Source organism: Diabrotica undecimpunctata, chromosome 3 (genome assembly GCF_040954645.1).
Source record: "Diabrotica undecimpunctata isolate CICGRU chromosome 3, icDiaUnde3, whole genome shotgun sequence".
NCBI classification, from domain to species: domain Eukaryota; kingdom Metazoa; phylum Arthropoda; class Insecta; order Coleoptera; family Chrysomelidae; genus Diabrotica; species Diabrotica undecimpunctata.
The window spans coordinates 93,911,012-93,930,300 of NC_092805.1; the positions used below are offsets into that span (position 1 = coordinate 93,911,012).

General features: G+C 32.7%; 1 protein-coding gene across 1 annotated transcript in view; it reads left to right on the plus strand.

The window, feature by feature from the left end:
- LOC140437068 (uncharacterized) overlaps nucleotides 1-18,781 on the plus strand; it is a 30,678-nt gene extending 11,897 nt beyond the window's left edge. Inside the window, exons 2-3 of the mRNA XM_072526319.1 lie at nucleotides 13,092-13,826; nucleotides 18,616-18,781. Of these exons, the coding sequence (XP_072382420.1) occupies nucleotides 13,092-13,826; nucleotides 18,616-18,681 (801 nt within the window). The 3' untranslated portion in view covers nucleotides 18,682-18,781. The remainder of the gene's footprint in view (nucleotides 1-13,091; nucleotides 13,827-18,615) is intronic.
- The last annotated feature ends 508 nt before the right edge of the window (nucleotides 18,782-19,289 follow it).

Genomic DNA, 19,289 nt, shown 5'->3' on the forward strand with positions numbered 1-19,289 from the left:
AATTACTGCCGTAGACGCGGACACACCGACGAGCTTAAAATTACATGCGATCAAAAACGTACTAAACAAAAAAAATTGTTTTCGTTCGTAATGACTTCACCCTTTTAAGTTAAGTTTCGAATATAAGCTGAACAAACGAGGCACGTGGCCAAAGCATACCTATTATATTATTAAAAATCTGGAGAATTCCATCCTAATTATCTTGCAACGAATAGTACCTTTGGATATGAATTCCAGGTTTTCTAGTTAAGTGATTAAACGCGAAGATTAGTATTGAAATATCCAAAGAGATAAGGTATTCTTATTTACAAAATTGTTAATAGTTAAATTCTTATTTTTATTAATATAATATAATTACATAACATTATCCGTGAAAGTTTTAATTGTTTTTTTGCTAAATATATTAGTACTAAAATATTATTAATATTATATATATATATATATATATATATATATATATATAACAGTATTAAAAAATATTATATTATTATTTAATGAATAAACACCTCAGGAACACCTATGGTTTACCACCGTTTTATGAGTTTGAGGCACAGTTCGTGCTCTCAACAATTTATGAACGAAGAATAAATTTATGGTCATCAGCCAAAATAAAATCCAAAAGAGACGTCCAACTGCTTATCAAGAATACACCAATGGACCGAGTAAAACAGTTTACCTATCTGGAAACAATAGTAAACGAACAATGGGATCACTCACAAGAAGTAAAATGTAGAATAGTAGTGAAGGCTACGGGTGCATTCAACAACATGGCCAAACTCTTTAAAAGCCACAACCTTAATCTGGAGTTAATCTGGAGATAAAAGTAAGGCTCCTACGATAATATATCTTCTCGATATTATACTACGAAGTTGAATCCTGGACACACACTGAAGCGATGGAGAAAAAACTTGAAACCTTCGAGATGTGACTATACAGGAAAATCCTAAGGATATCACGGACGGACAAGATAACCAACGAGACTGTACTACGAAGAACGGGAAAAGAAAGAGAAGTGATGTATACGATTAGAAGGAGAAAGTTAGAATATCTCGGACACATAATGAGAAAGGGCACTAAATACAGATTACTGAAAATAACTGAATATAACTGAATATAACTGAATATAACTGAATATAACTGAATATAACTGAATATAACTGAATATAACTGAATATAACTGAATATAACTGAATATAACTGAATATAACTGAATATAACTGAATATAACTGAATATAACTGAATATATCTGAATATAACTGAATATAACTAAATATAACTGAATATAACTGAATATAACTAAATATAACTGAATATAACTGAATATAACTAAACTGAAAATAATTCTTCAAGGCAAAGTATTCGGAAATCAATTAATAGGGAGAAGAAGAATATCAATGTTAAAAAACCTGAGGAAATGGTTCTCCACAACAACAACTTATCTATTAAAAGCATCAGTTAATAAAATAATTATAGTCAGAATGATCTCTAATATTCGAAACAAATAGGCACCAAAAGAAGAAGAATATTCTTCGCACTTTTTATGCCGATGCAATCTCAACTCTACTATCCATAATGAAAATAATCCCACTAAATGGCAATGCTAAAGTATTCTTAACTTTCGGTGTTTAAATCACATTTGTTTTAACTACGATAACATTGTTAATATATTTACCTATAACAATTATATAACATATAATAAATATAACATTTATATATAACATTTAATTAACTAACACAATTATTATTTGCTACTATGCACGTGGTACTTTATTCCATAAATCCTTTTATGAGACAAAAGGCTTCATGGAATCAAAAGGATTGTTTTGTAAAATAATCTTTTTACAAGGCTTTCATTCATGCTCATTTTATAAAATTTTAAGTTTCCATTTAAATATTGGAAAGTATTGAATATTTTCTATATTTCTTGACTCTAATTATTAACTCTTTCGCTAATGATTTTTTAAACTCGGCCTGAAAATTTTAAATTTTAAATATTGGCTATTTGAATTTATTAAGGATTTATGGAGTTGGAACAAACTGTAGTATTTTTATTAATCTAATTTATTGGCTTTATTTATTATCAAAGGGTATTCATTTATAACACTTACAAGTTTATTAAAGTCTTTATTACGATATTCACTAATTTATTTCACAATATTTATTTATATTTATTTTCGGCTTACAATTTAAATTCGATATTCAAAACTAGAACTAGAACTAACTGTTTTCAACAAAATTCCCTCCTTAAATATAAAATACAGTTAATCGAGAATCCCTTCGAATTCGGACGGCGACCCTCTCGAAAAGTCAGGTTGGCAAACAGGTTTTTTTCAGCTGAGCGGCGAAATTACTAGAATAGAATAGAATTAGAAATAATATGTTTACAGTTTTATGCGTCATAATATTTATTGTAATAAAACTTTCAAATTTCAAATTCTTTTTTGAAAAATAGCATGTCCACACATCCGGACACTGTGAGATAACAGTGTAAAAAGACTGGGTTAGAGAAAAAATAAATACTGAGCACAATGATAATATTTATTCAATGACACATTATAAAGATGAGGACCACTTTCATAAAGATGAGGAAATTCTTCTGCAAGAGAGATATAAGCATCCCTCTCCGATTAAGAATGCTAAGGGCTACGTATTTAACACGCTATTATACGGTGTAGAGGCCTGGACTCTCAAGCAGAACAATATAAAAAATATTGAAAGTTTCGAGATGTGGTGCTACCGTCGAATGCTGAAGATAAGTTGGGTGGAAAGAGTTACAAATTTTGAAGTAATGCGAAGGATAGGAAAAGACCCAGAAATTTTGTCAACGATCAAACGAAGAAAACTCGAATATTTGGGTCACGTAATGAGAGGACATAAATACGCATTACTTCAAAATATAATGCAAGGAAAAATAGAAGGCAAACGGAATCCAGGCCGTAGAAGAATGTCATGGCTGCGTAATTTGAGAGAGTGGTTTGGCTGTACCACTAATGAACTCTTTAGGTCAGCTGTAAACAAGGTCAGGATAGCCTTGATGATTTCCAATCTCCGATAGGAGTGGCGCAAGAAGAAGAAGACACATTATACATAATTTATGTACTGTGATACTCCACAAAATAATTGTTATTCTGTGGTACTCCATAAAATAATATTAAACAAATGAATGAACTTTACATTTGAGGTAAGATATGCAAGATTTTCCCTTGCATCTGGGTTTATTGTAAAATGAAGCATTTTCCGATTTATCAACAATAGGTAAATGTCCTACATTCTGCAATCTTACTTCTTTCAATGGTCATACATCAATGTTTTTTCTTTTAGGTGTTTTTGGTTCAGGCATTATCGAAAGCGGTCGTCCTCTTTTTTTTTATTGACTGTTTTTTTTTATAGCTAAAAGAACTTCAGCAATTTCTGCACGAAAGTGCACCAAATCTAAGATTCTTTTCTTTGGTATTTGCAAATTTGTTGCTTACCTTCTATATTGTAGCTAGGCATTCGTACAAGCTAATCCTATATCATTCGCAACTCCCATTTGCTTGACCTACTAAACGTTCTGTACAATCTTGTAGCAAATTCAGTTTATCAACAGCTCCCATTGAAAAATTATAATACTTTATTACCTGTGACCTATTTCTATATAGGTTTGTTTTGCCCCATCGTTTACACTTGTCGATCGTCCCAATTCCTATATTATTTGATGCCATTATTACAGGTTTGTTATCAAACCTTTTTGTTATGATTACCTCCCCATCGTTGCTGATTATTTCTGCTGCAGTACCACGCCCCTGGTTTTTTATTATTTTATTAGCAGAGAAGCTAGGGCTACTGAATCCATTCTGCCGTGCAGTATAAACGGCAAAGATACTTTTTGGAGCAGAATTGGCAACAACCAATAACTAAAAAATATTCAAAATAGACTTTGCAATTATCCTCCGTAATGCGATCAAACATCTTCAAAATGACAGTCAGGCCTTGTCCAAAAACTGTCACTTGTGTTCTGTGTTAACTCCCTGATAAACTATAAGATCAAACATCTGCTCACTTGCACCGCAGATTGCAAAATATTTTTATACTCCATGGATTTAGTTTGTTTTTATATATTGCTTTACATTGAGTGATCCTTTGAACGATACTATTTGTTCATTAATTGACAAATTTGTCTTCAATGGAAGGGACAACAAACAGGTACGCATTATTTCGTACAAAGGGCAAACTTTCCAAAACCTGACCTGATGCTCAACGTCCTCAATTGTATCCACAAAATGTAAAATTTGTCACAAGGAGTAAAATCTATTTAAAGATATTCCAATCAAATGCATTTCAATGCCCCAATAAAATTGGATTCTGGGATAATGTAAATTTTTTATAGCATATGTATACCAACGAAAATTTGCAATTCGTCTAGAGTCGTTGGGGAAAATATTTCATTCTGTACAGCATACAGGTTTGTAAACTCTGCCATATGTGCAAATCAATCTCTTATAAAGTACTTGCAGAAGAATTGGAGAAGGGCTCTCCAATTCTACAACTGGCGTTACATCTTCTACAAACCACTGAATGGGTGGAGTGAAATATCTTACTTTGGTAAGTACGCCATTTGAGATCATCCTTAGGCGTGATATGATTATTTATGAGGTAATCATGAACCCTGATCTCACCTTAAGAACATGACCGAGAAGTGCTTGGTCCTGAAGCGACCACAGGGTTCACAGGCTCCACTTCTACAGCGAGAGGTTTAACTTCAGTGTTTGGTTTATTTGGACCACCATATCCTATTTGTCTTTGCCTTCAGTTTCTACTAAAAATAAACATAATTATTAGTTGTTTATATTACTTCAAAATAAATATTTTTGCCTTCCAAATCTTCAAATTGCTGCTCCAAAGTGTCAATGTCATGATCGTCGTCTAACACACATTTAATATCTGAAAGATTTTCTATTATATTAAGCAGTTGCTCATGGGTCAAAGGTCGTTTTATAAGTCCATGTTGGATACTGAAATATTACAAATATGTCTATTTTAACAAGTTTATAAAAGAATTCGTTTACTCCACAAGAGGACGTCACTTTTCAGTAAGAATAAAAAGCCAAAAATCAATTTATTCCACTTGCGACTGCATATTCTACAAAAATGAACCTTTTCAAATATTTAGTAAATTTTACAAAGTGTGGGTGAGTCACGTAGTGTAAAATTAAATTACTATTCTTTGCGCGGTATAGATATCCGTATAGTGGCCAGAATCTTGCTAAAACTTTTCCGATCGTTCCTTCTACTTGCCAACAGATGGGGACTAGTATATAAATATGGAATATTTAGAGGTTCTCCAACGTGGAAAACTACGTATGTATACATTATACATTTGTGGAGGCGGTGAGCAAAAAGGTTAACCATTGTATATTTTTTAACAATTGAATTTTTTTAGGAATTACATAACTCTAAACACTAACTAATATTGTTAGCTTAAAGTCTTATTAATTAGCTATTACCATCAATTAAAAACTACACATGTATGTATAGTAGTTTTTAATCAATGCTATTACCTTGCATTCCTTACATTGGAGCACACTTTTTTGGTAATAAAAGAATTTACTGAACAATGATTTTGTCCATTTTTGTACGTTCACTTTTTAAACCTCTTATAGTTCGATACAACATTATTTACCACAAATCATTTTCCATTTTTATTTCGAATTCTGGCCAGGTTTTTGTTAACTCTTAAAACTTTTAGAGATTGGAAATTATTCCGGCAATTATAATTTTGTTGATTACGCTCCTGAATAGTTCAATTGGATTGCATCCAAACCATTCACGGAGATTACGTAGCCATGAGATTTTACGTCTTCCTACGTTTCTTCTGTCTTTGATTTTGCGCTGGATTATATTCCTTAATAGTTCGTATTTTTCATCTCTCATGATGTGCCTCACGTATTCCAACGTCCTAATTTTTATGGAATTAAAAATTTCGCATTCTTCTTTTGTTGTTCGAGAACTTAGTTTTGTAATCCATCCAAGATATTTTCTGAAAACACCGATAACACCACATTTTGAATTCTTTTAGGTTTTTAATGTATCATTGTTTTACGTTACAAACGAACTAAATTGTTCAAAACTGCTTTTGTCGATTACAAAAGTACATTTTTTAAAAAGACACAAATTCAGCTACAAATTCTACCTAATACCATTTTCGTGGAAGTATTTTCCGTGACGTGCAATATTTTGTGATGTGAATATTTAAATTCAGCGTTTTTTGGATATATTTATTATCAAAATTCAAAACCGAAATTGTAGGCTATATGTTTTGAAGACTGGCTCTAATAACGAAAATTGCAGAGTGAACGGTCAATGGAAGTAGTAAATTTTATTGATCTCATCAGAATTATGAAAAATGATAAAAATCGCTAAACGTTTATTTATTTAACAGGTTTATAGAAACTGACTCCATTTGCAGCAATATACAAAAATTTTATAAGAAAGCAACGCTTTTCATCTTTAAAACGCCTTCTGATTTTTATCGATAGAAAAATTCTATTAAAGGATATCGAATTTTTACCGTCTAATTGATATAAATTTTATTTAAAAAACCACCGGTCGCTTTAAGCGTTGTTTCTGATAGAAGAATTTATTCTACGCAAAAAGTGCGTAGGGTAAACATTTTCGTTCTAAACTATTTCAGCTACATTTTTTTTACGGCGTATAGACTATTGGTAAATCGATTTTTTTCGTTTTGCCCCCCCTACCCCTTTCCGAGGGGGTTTGAGGAGGAATTCTTGGAATAAAAGTGGTAAACTTTTTTGCATCTTTTTTGTGGTCCCAAAAGTAATATTCTCGGTAAAATTCAACTTGTTTGTATGATTTTTAGAGGTCGAATCTCGGACGACTGGACTAACCCTTCACAAATATTTGTTAATGGACCGTACTTACATGGAAGTGGATGATGTCCAGTTAATTCACTAATTGAACAAATAAGGATACCAAGATACCAAGAAAATATACATCGCTGATGTGATAAAAGTATATAAGGTCTTAATTTAAGAATGAAGATGTGATTAAACGAAAAATAGTAGCGCCGGTGATACAGTTATGATTTAAGATACTTTTTTTCTTTAAGTACGACCTGATAATTTTAAAACGGTTTACTAAAAACCATGTTTTAATTACAATTTTGAGTAAACTGGTTATAACACAAGAACCAGAGATAGTACATACCCCAAAAAAATTGCTCCTATAGGGGATAATATACGTTAAATCAATAAGAAAAAATGTAAAGATCTTTTGTAGTCGTTACAATGAACTCTTCTTTATTTCCATGGCTTTTAATACTTTAACAGGCACGATCATAAATTCTTTTATCTAGTTAATATAGGCAAAAGTGACTTATTTTTAAATTCTCTGCTAAAAATATTTTCTAGAATGAGTGCTAGGTGAGAAATAGTAAAGACCATCTACAGACGGTCTTGTCGGATTATGAGTAAAAAACAACTGTAGTAGATGTGTATTATAAAACAAGTTTTATTGAGAGAAATGAGTATAGAATATGTTATTTTTGATGGTGGTTATGCCAAAAACAATTTTTATCGACTGTATCGCATAAGTCGAGGTCATATTTGAAACAGACAAGCTGCGTATCATATTTTTAGTACAGCTTACATCTCTTCTTGCCTTTTCTATTTACCTAAACTGGAAAATGGTTTCCACCATCAAGATGTACATCAGCAACTTAATCAACCGCTCTATTTCTAACAACAGATGAACTAGTTTTACTAGAAGAACCAGGTTCGCCATCTCGAATTGATTTTCAAAAAAAATTTGAAAGAAACAAGGCTAGATGCTTTTTCTTCATGGAATCCTGGAAGAGATAGAAGCCTCTCCTCTTAGCAACAATCACTGGAATTATTTGCCTTTTCGACACATATACGTTTATATAGTATGAATGCGTTTGTGGCGGCCATGTCGACAAAATGATAAAATATCCGAATCATAATATTTCTACTTTTATCTCGAATGTAATAACGAGCTATAAGGCCATCCACCAAATTGACTCCACCCATATGAGCATTATATTCACGTATGATTTATGGACAATCAACTTCGATGTGTTTTTTTGCTTTCTGGCATACCTAGGTACTTTTGCTTTTTGTTGATTTGGAGTGGTTCTTATAAAAGGTTCAATGCCAATATATGTCAATGTCAGACCCATTTATTATCCTTTCATTATATAGTACTTACGTCGATCCCATAACTTGAGGTCATGTATTCTATGCAAAACCCTAAACTTTTTTTACTTACTTCACTATCAGTCGGCAGTTTACACGCTGATATACGATTAGCTACAAATAAAAAATTAAAACATATATCATTTTGAATAATAGAAACTACGGAAACTTTTATTACCTTTTACTGTGCCTAAACTATAAAATCCTCTTGCACGTAAATATACCAAAAGAGGAAGCGACGTATAGAAGTTGTCAAAATACAAGATGTGATGCACGAAATTAGGAATCGTTTGTGATAAACGAATCACAATATTTAATGTTGCTCCTAGGTCTGGTGTACCAGGCAAGACTACATTATCTCCGGCATCATTGTAAATTTCGAAACAATAGGCAAAATCATATGAATCACATAGAAAAAACGAACAACTTCACACCCCATTTGTGAGGCTTATTTGTGCGGCTTATAGCGTGCGAATCCAAAATAATGAATCATATCCTGGTTCACCTTTCTTCTTTCGTTGTAATTAATCTTGAAAGGATAAATAATTCTTGATGGCAATAACTCGTTTCGATGTTATACAGTTTTAAATTTTTACAAAAGTATTGTTTCCCCAATAACTATCTATGTTGGGATAGCGATATATAGACATGTATGGCGTTATACCGATGTAATATTTTATTTTGTCTGCAGTTGTGCTGAATGTTGAATTTATTATTTTTCCCAAAGCACAACGGTTTGTCTCTTCAGCAATCAGTTTAACGATATCGTCGTTAAAAAAAAAATTTAATAATTGCATCAGTGCTTGAAGCTATTTGACTGTCCTAAGAAGTAATGAATCACCACGAAAAGCTACCTTATATACATGTAAACGCATTGAGCGATTATACCACGTCAATTTGGAAAGCCCTTTCGAGTTTTTTGATATTGTATTCAAAGATGTAATAAAAAAGACAATATACCTAACGTATAAATATGTTTTCTATATAATCTTGTTACGATTATTTTTCCTACCACATTGGGATCATTATAGGGGGTTGAAAATTAGAGACAGAAATCACTGGGGTGGGAATAGGGTAAGCAAAACAAACTAGAACGTTTGCGAATGGCTACTCAGGGTTTTTTTTGGAGAGCTGGGTCGTAGATAAGTAAATGACAAGGGGACTGGAATGAGGTAACTACAAAAATGAATCAAAAGGGGTACTTACATGGGTCTCCTGGACAAACACAACACAAGAGAGATTTTAAGCTATTTAAAGTAAGGACGCCTCCTGCTCGGTGGAAGAAAGGCTTTTCTTTCCTAAAAAATATAAAAAGGGGTTAGAAACTTTTTAAAAGTAAATAAACAAATTGGTTTAGGGAAACAAATTAAATATTTATTGTTATCTTAGTATAAAAAGTTACAAATATAAATAATATTAATAAAATACAAAATAACAAAAACAAACTTACAATGTTACTATCGGTTTACAAACTCTAGAAGTTGGAGAGACTAGAAGAACTTACAATTTTTAATGGTCGACAATTTGTAGCGGAAATAGATTATTACAAATGACAAATATCTTTTTAAATGGAACTATGCATAGAGGTTAACCTTTTTTTAAAACACAAAACACAAAACAAAAAAAAATATCTGAATTTCGCTTAATGATATTTTTTTTCTTTAAAAGTTCTGGGGTTGAAACTGGACTCAAATTCACTGAAAACAAACAAATGCAGTGCAAAACTAGTCTGGAATGACCTGGGACAAACAAAATGAGTGTGGAAGCTGGGCACTGGGACGCAATCTTCAAAACTCGGCTTTTAGAACACTCAAGCCTTTATTTGGAACCATGTGGATAATTTTTAAATTTTTTTGAAACGCCGTTCTTCAAATCCCTTAGGTGAGAGACGGCACGAAATAAAACAGTGATTAGTCTTATTTAAATTGACACATTACATTCGAGTATAATTCACTTTTTTCACAAACAAATTTGCCGGCTAGTTCAGACTACCCACGCCGCGTCTTCTCTCTATAAAATCTCAAACTCACCTTTATTAATTGCACTTAAACTCTACACTGCTACTATACTGCTCATTGCGAATATAAAATCATTACGAATTAGAAGAAAAATTCGGACTAACACTGAAACCAACTGCCTTTGACAGAGGCCTCACTGAGAGTGAGTGACTATCTTTTAAAAATAATCTTAAAGCGGCTCTCTATATAATCTTGTTAGGATTATTTTGCCTACCACATTGGGATCATTATATGGGGTTAAAAATTAGAGACAGAAATCACTGGGGTGGGAATAGGGTAAGCAAAACAAACTAGAACGTTTGCGAATGGCTACTCAGGGTTTTTTTTGGAGAGCTGGGTCGTAGATAAGTAAATGACAAGGGGACTGGAATGAGGTAACTACAAAAATGAATCAAAAGGGGTACTTACATGGGTCTCCTGGACAAACACAACACAAGAGAGATTTTAAGCTATTTAAAGTAAGGACGCCTCCTGCTCGGTGGAAGAAAGGCTTTTCTTTCCTAAAAAATATAAAAAGGGGTTAGAAACTTTTTAAAAGTAAATAAACAAATTGGTTTAGGGAAACAAATTAAATATTTATTGTTATCTTAGTATAAAAAGTTACAAATATAAATAATATTAATAAAATACAAAATAACAAAAACAAACTTACAATGTTACTATCGGTTTACAAACTCTAGAAGTTGGAGAGACTAGAAGAACTTACAATTTTTAATGGTCGACAATTTGTAGCGGAAATAGATTATTACAAATGACAAATATCTTTTTAAATGGAACTATGCATAGAGGTTAACCTTTTTTTAAAACACAAAACACAAAACAAAAAAAAATATCTGAATTTCGCTTAATGATATTTTTTTTCTTTAAAAGTTCTGGGGTTGAAACTGGACTCAAATTCACTGAAAACAAAAAAAAAATCCAGTGCAAAACTAGTCTGGAATGACCTGGGACAAACTAAATGAGTGTGGAAGCTGGGCACTGGGACGCAATCTTCAAAACTCGGCTTTTAGAACACTCAAGCCTTTGTTTGGAACCATGTGGATAATTTTTAAATTTTTTTGAAACGCCGTTCTTCAAATCCCTTAGGTGAGAGACGGCACGAAATAAAACAGTGATTACTCTTATTTAAATTGACACATTACATTCGAGTATAATTCACTTTTTTCACAAACAAATTTGCCGGCTAGTTCAGACTACCCACGCCGCGTCTTCTCTCTATAAAATCTCAAACTCACCTTTATTAACTGCACTTAAACTCTACACTGCTACTATACTGCACATTGCGAATATAAAATCATTACGAATTAGAAGAAAAATTCGGACTAACACTGAAACCAACTGCCTTTGACAGAGGCCTCACTGAGAGTGAGTGACTATCTTTTAAAAATAATCTTAAAGCGGCTCTCTATCAAAGAAATACTGAAGAAATACAGATCTGTGATACATAAACAAACTTTATAAAATGTGTTTATTATTAATTTCAGCGACGAAAAAAAGGTTGGAATAATATTTCGGTGTTTTAACTTGTACGATAAGTAATAGAAATACATTGAAACTATTCTTCGGTGTTGTAATACATACAATGTGATTTGAAATGCTAGAATCTTACCTTCTCCAGTAAAGCCACCATGATTAGGTTGAATTAATGGCCCAGTACCTTCAAGAGTTGGCAATGGAGATAGAGCTCTTTTGGTTGGTTTAAAACATGCATTTGTAGAAGTATATGTAGATGGTTCTTGTACTTTCAAATGTTTCGGTCGGATACATCATCCAAAACTAATGTTGAAAAAGCTGATGGTTGATCAACTTTGCTAATATCCGGTGACAAATTTAAATCACTTACAAATGCATCAGTTGTCTCAGATTAAAGCATTTCTTGAATGCCTCGTCAATAAGTTGTGATTTAGCCTCTGATACCTCGGATAGGCTGTAAGGCTTCCCAGGCTCAATACTATCATCAACATAATCGGGATCCACAATACTATCGTCACTACTATAAATGCTATCCTCGGTTTGTATGGAATCAATAAATTCGAATAATTGTTCATCAGACAATTCTTCCAAATTGATTTTGTTTTTAGGTTACGATTTAAACGATGCATCTATCATAGAAAAGAAAAATAACAGAACAACAAGAAAATAAGCGTGTTCCTACGCACAAAAAGATAAAAAAAATTTATACTAAAGGGGACATTTTTTATACGGTGGTATTTTTGTTTATAAAGCCTATTTTCACAATAGTTTATTCTAAAAGCATATTATATTACTGAAACAGGAAATATAATATACTTACCATAAAATTTTCAAGTTGATTACTTTGATGTAAACGTGTTTTTTAATGTTCTAAAAATAATGTTTATGAAGAAATAATTTTCACAGTCAATTTATAGGATATTAGCACTTGACTAACGATAAGAACGTACTGTGGCAGCCAAAAACATTCTGTGTAAGTTTTATAAGCTAAAATGCAAAGACCGTCTTAAGACGGTCTTGCCTGTTAGAGGGTTAATGAAACACCAACTATTTAAATGGTGTTACTTATAAAGAAGACGAATGTGATGAATTTGTTTAATTTTCAAAATTATTAATTGCTCAATATTCTGTTGTTACTTTCAATGTTCAATTTTCTGTTCTTAATTGTTCTATATAAAGTTTGTAAACAATGTAATCATGCATAATAAATTGAGAAAAACGTAACAAATCTCCATACTACTAAGTTACTTGAAATTATACTTAACTTACAATCGTAAGTTCTAATCAATATATTTTAGTTATTTCCATTGAAAGGTAAACTATTGTAATTGATTATTTCCAATATATTAAAAATAATTATGCTAATTTTAAATATTAAATTTTTAGAGCGAGACCTTTTCGTCAGGATTACCTACATGCTCAAGAAACAATCTTGATTCTTCACAAGTATTAAAACATAAATTCAGAAATATGGTTGCAAAACTACTTCCAGATTGCCAGTTAAAAAACAAACTAAAAAATAATTTGAAAAATCCAAAAAACGGCCGAGAAAGGAGTAATTCATTTTGTTTTGTCGGCAATAATAATTGTGAAGACAACGATGATGTTGAAGAAATGGAACAGTCAGGTAGTCAAAACTTTAATTCTTCGGCAAACAATAAATTAAAATTGTCTCACTCTGACGCAGACACAAACTTTGCTATGGATACTTGTGGCAATGATTGTGATCAAGATACAAGTTTTGATACATCAATGTTGGATGATCATACCTGGTTCGACGATAAGATTAGAAATGATAGAATAAGTTTACAACAATATATCAGACAAGCCTCTTTAAGTATGGAAAGTAAAATTGAAAAATTTCTATATAGTTTAGGAAACGGTATCGGTAATAGAAGGCTTACAGCTACTGCCAAAAATGACTTAATGTACGAGCTTCATCAAACAGTTGGTATTAATATGTTACAACTAGAAGGAAATATTGGGAGTATATTCAAAACAAAAGAAGATATTGTATCAAATGTCAGAGATAGTTACACTGAAAAAATTGGGGAAACAAACAAATTTAAGATGGAGATAGAACAAATGTACGAAAAGATGTTAGACACAGCAGATAGTAAGGTAAATATCTTCAGGTATTATATATACTTTTGATATGAGTTTTGATATTTATTTTCTAAACCAAAGATTCAGTTGCGAGCGTTATTATTTTAAAGATTGTCGATGTGATTGCCAGAGTCGCTAAGTCATTAGCTACTTATTGTTGCTAATATATAATAATATGTTCTTCCCAAAGTACTGTTTTCTTTCGAAGGTTGGATTTTCTTCTTCCTCAGGTTGTTTCTTTTTTAGGATCACTGATCCCTACTTTTCTTCGCCTTTTATTTCTGTCCATCGTGTCTTCTTAACCTAAACCTTTCTCTCTAAAGTCCTCTGTCACACAGTCTGTCCATCTTTTCCTCGGTTTTCCTCTACCTCTGTTTCCATAAATTTCTAACAGCTCTATCCTTCATCCCACATCGTGTTTATTTCTACATCTGACATGACCAAACGATTGCAGTCTTTGTTCTTAAATCTTTTTTGAGACTGATCTTCCCGGCTCTATCCCTAATTAAGTCGTTTCTGACCCTTTCCCCTTTAGTCTTTCCCAACGCAACAATCACCGTAACATTTTTATTTTAGCTTCCTCCTATTTTTTTCTAAATCTTCTTTACAGGCCACACTTATACCTCCATATACTGACTTAAATTTCATCATACTTTTGTGTATTTACTCATTCGCTTCCAGGTAAACAAACTAGCCTGTATAATGAGGGAAATTTCTCGATTGTCTTTCTTTCTCGAATTTCTCTAGTGTCCTATATTCCGTTATGTAGGAGCCAAGGTATTTAAATTCTCCTACTTGTCCTAGTTTTTCTCCAAGCAATTCTATGTCCCCATTATGCTTATTAGTTCCAATCACATATACTCCTTTTTCGATATGCTAACCTTCCTTCCTCTCCCATTGCCCTTCTTCAACCCTTCAACTTCTCCTCCAATATTTCTTTGCTCTCCTCTACTAACACGATATATTTCGCAAAGAGCATCAAACAACATTCTCTGTTAGTACATCCATAACAAAAATAGGTAGTCTTAGTGAAGAGCCTTAACGCAAACTAACCGTCACTGGTAAACTTTCGGTCAATCCGACACGTCTTTACTTTGTTCATACACACCTTTCACGAGCGTTGTACTTCTCAGGAATCCATTTTTCTCTCATACATTCTCATAGGTCTTGTCTAGGAACTGTGTCGTACGTCTTTCCAATATCTATAAATGTCAAATGTAGCTCTCTTTTCTTCTCGCCGTATTTTCCCATTAACTGTCTTTAATCAAACAGGGCATCCTTTGCCCTCCTTTCTGGCATAAACCCAAACTTCCTTCTACAATCGATGTCTCTTTCATTATCAGCTCTACAGTTCTTTCCCAAATTTTCGTTTTGTGTAACATAAACTTTATCCAGCTATATTTTTACAGATCACACTTTCTATCCATGCATTGGGCATCCTTTCTTCCTCGTATATCCTACTCATCATTAGTCACAAAACATCAATTCCTTCCTATCCTAGAGCCTTCCAAACCTCCAGGTATTCCATCCGGTCCTACAGTCTTACCATTCTACAGCCTATTTAACGCCTCGACAACTTATCTCTTGCTACCTCACCTATTAAATTTTTATCTAGGAACCCGCATCCTTTGTCTCTTCTCTGGTGTTCTTCGTTTAGCAACTTTCCAAAGTACTCGTTATATCTTTGCCTTATTTCAACATAGGTTCTTAACACTCTTCCATCGGCACTCTGCCGCACTTAAGTCCTTTGTTGACTTGTCCCTTGCTTTAGCAATACCGTATAACCTTTTCATCCCCTCAGATGTTTCTAACGCGCCATACTCGTACAGCTGTGAACGCCATATTTCCTTAGCGCTTTGCCTTTATCTTTACTGCCTTGTATATACCTTTAGACCTGTTATACCTCTTTCTAGCCTCTTTCTTCTTTTGAACCTTTCACTGCACTTTATCGTTTTACTACCAAGTTTCTTTATCCCTATGATGGGCTTTACCAAATGTTTTCCTATCACTTTCTCTTCCATTCGTACCGCAACTTTGCTGTTGCATGTCATTTCTTCTTCTCATTGCGCCGTCTCCTTTCGAAGGTTGGCGATCCAAATGGCAATTGTAGTTTTGGAAACTGCTGCGCGAAAGATCTCTGCGGATGAGCGGTCGAACCATTTCCTCAGGTCTTTCAGCCACGAGTTCTGGCGTCTTCCTACTGATCTTTTGCCCTGTACTTTTCCTTTCAGTATAACTTGAAGTAATTCATATCTTTCGCCTCTCAGCACATGACCCAAGTATTGCATTTTCCTCTCTTTGATTATTCTTAGTAATTCTTTTTGTTTACACATGCGACGAAGTACCTCAACATTAGTAACTCTTTGTACCCATGGAATCCTCAACATTCGTCTGTATATATACATCTCAAAGGCATATATTCTCTTTTCTATTTCAGAGTCCATTGTCCAACTTTCACAGCCATACAGTAAGACAGAAAAAACGTAACATCTGATCATTCGGATTCTAAGCTGTAGACTAAGGATCTTGTAAACAATGTTTTAATGCTCATGAATGTTTTCCTTGCTTGTTCTATTCTTGATAGGATTTCTTTTTTTGGATTACACTGACTATTGATATTTGTTCCCAAATATTTTATGGAATTTACCTGTTCTATTATTTGACTCTTGGCATACACCTGTACGTTTAGCATGTCATTTAGCATATCTTTTTCTTCAAGCTCTTCCAACACTCTATTCTTAAAGTTTCGTGCCAAATCCTTATCCCTTAACTTCCACCACTTTACTTTTTGGTGTCCTACTTACTTTCCTTGTCGCCTCATATCCTTCGCGTGTATCAACATGGTTATATTCACTTTATTTTTGGCAGCTCTATAATTTTGATGGAGCTTAAGATAAACCATTTTCAACTCTCAGATTTTGCAACCAAAAGGTTCGCCTTCTTCCGCTATCTACTTTACCTCCAATTTTACCTTCCATAATCAACTGAAGCAGTCTGTATCTTGATCTTCTTACGACGTTTAGAATAAGTTTCCGCTTTTTGATAGTTTAAACGATTTCCTCATTTTTAACTCTGAATGGTACGTCAATATTGGTAACGTTGTATATTAAGGGACTTACGCAGGATTCTACAATAGCACAAATGTTCAAATGCTTCCAATTGTTTCAGAAACTAGACCTCAGAAGTAGAGTAATGTTGTAAAAACATAGCAGCGCAGTAGCCTTATCCTTCGGCCATCTTTAAATTTTTATTGTATTATACTTCCTTCATATTTACAAATTTGGCTCTATCGATTTCAACACGACTTTTAATGTCTTGAATTTGCGAATTTTGGGATTTTTTAATCTTTTCGTTAACTTATATATAAAATATACATATATACCGTACTCTAAATGAATGTGTAAGTTACAACAGGTACACGATCAGATTCAATATCGGTTTTATATTAGTATCCGAACTGTTGAAGAAAATGAAACAAAGTTGCTTCCAAACAGTATGATCTGTTGCATGTTGTGGTTATTGGCAGGAAGGTAAATAAGCAACTTGTGTAATATTTAACTAGATATTTAAAAAACAAAAACATGATCATGACAAATCTTAATCAGTTTAGTCCCACATCGATTTCTCCGCCCCAAACCATAATAATATTATAATTTAAATATTATGTTTGTGTGAGATTAAGCCACAATTATTCGTTGTAATGAAAATCACATGTTTAATTAAAAAATATTTGAACTTTACAAATAAACGGCAGATATGGATCACAGTTTTTTATTAAATCTTATTTAAGTACTTTCGCTCTCAGAACATTTTCAGGGACATTTCGTCAAAAATGTTGGCTATCCATCACGTCAATGAACGTTATATACATTAAATAACATTCATTGACGTGCTGGATAGCCAACATTTTTGACGAAATGCCCGAAGATGCTTTGAGAAAGTACTTGGGCAAGATTTAATAAAACACTGTGCTCGATATCTGCCTTTTATTTGTAAAGTTCATATATTCGAGCATGCAACCACATATTATTTTTACAAATATTTGACGTTTTGATTTCCTCTCCGGAAATCGTTTTCAAAAAAGATTATTATACAAATTCTGAAAAATATATAACCAAATTTTTTGGTTATTGGTTATGTCATTTCAAAATTAAGCTGGATCTCGATCTTGTAGGCAAACAACATAATAATGGATGTACAAAATCTGAGGGTGGTGTTTTTATCCTAGGAATATCAAATTCTGACTGTTTTTGTATAGTTTGTGTTACATGTTTGTGTAAAAAACTGTATTGTGATTGTGGTTGAGTGCGTAAATTAAGCAAAATAAAGGACAAAGTCAAACCAGTGTTTGTATTAGTAAAATAGTTGAAGTATTTATTGTTTTTCTGCCAGCAGTCCTTTTTAATACCTTATTGAAATCAGAACAAAATTAAAATAGTTGAATTAAATGTGTCTAGAATTCAATGTTATTCGGACATGATTATTTCCAAGGTTCAGTTTTGAAACATCTTTATCTAAGCTCTTCTGCATAAATCTAAAATTTTACATGGTACATTAATAAGAAAATGTATAATTTTTGGTTCCTCTTAATTCAAAGTTAACCTTTAACCATTAAATTGACACTAGATACGAATAAAATTTAAAATTGTTTTAAAGGACAATATTAGGTAAAGTGGTGGCATACAGTAAGATTGTTCAAATATACCTAAGAATGAATAATTTTGCGCTAATTATTTCTAAAGTACTATTTTTAATAAACTATGAAGTTGTGTAGATTTTTAATAAGTACATTTTTTTATTTTAGGTTGTGGAACAACACGAACAAATCTGTTATTTAGAGAGAAGCTTGAAAGATTTAGGGGACTTATAATGCGAACCTGGGAAAGAAGAAGATTAGGTTATGTATTTATGTTTCAACTGTATTTAAATCTAAACTGTAAATATAAATAATAATTATGATAATAAATAATATTTTTTCTCATACTGATGTGTATTATTTCATCGTAACTCGCATTTTTATTGCATTATTAAATTAATAGAAATAGAGGGCAATGAATATAAGCAAATATGGTCAGATCACTTGAAGGAGGAATATACTGGGAAAGAAACAAGGAGAAGGAAACGGTAGAAAAAGCGATGTTTTGTACAAGAGGTTCATAGATACTAAACTTTCTCTTACTTGTAGTTAAATTCGCCTCTTCTTCTTTACGTGCCATCCCCGCAACGGAGGTTGGCAATCATCATGGATATTCTGATTTTAGATGCTGCCGCTCTGAATAGTTCGAGTGATGTGCATCCATACTATTTCCTCAAGTTACGCAACCATGAGATTCCTCTCCCTCCTACACTTCTCTTGCCCTGGATTTTCCCTTATATAAATAATTGAAGTATGTTATATCTTTCAATACGTATAACATGCCACAGATGTGGCTTTCGTGTCTTGATGGTTTCCAATATTTCCATTCTTTTGTTGGCTCT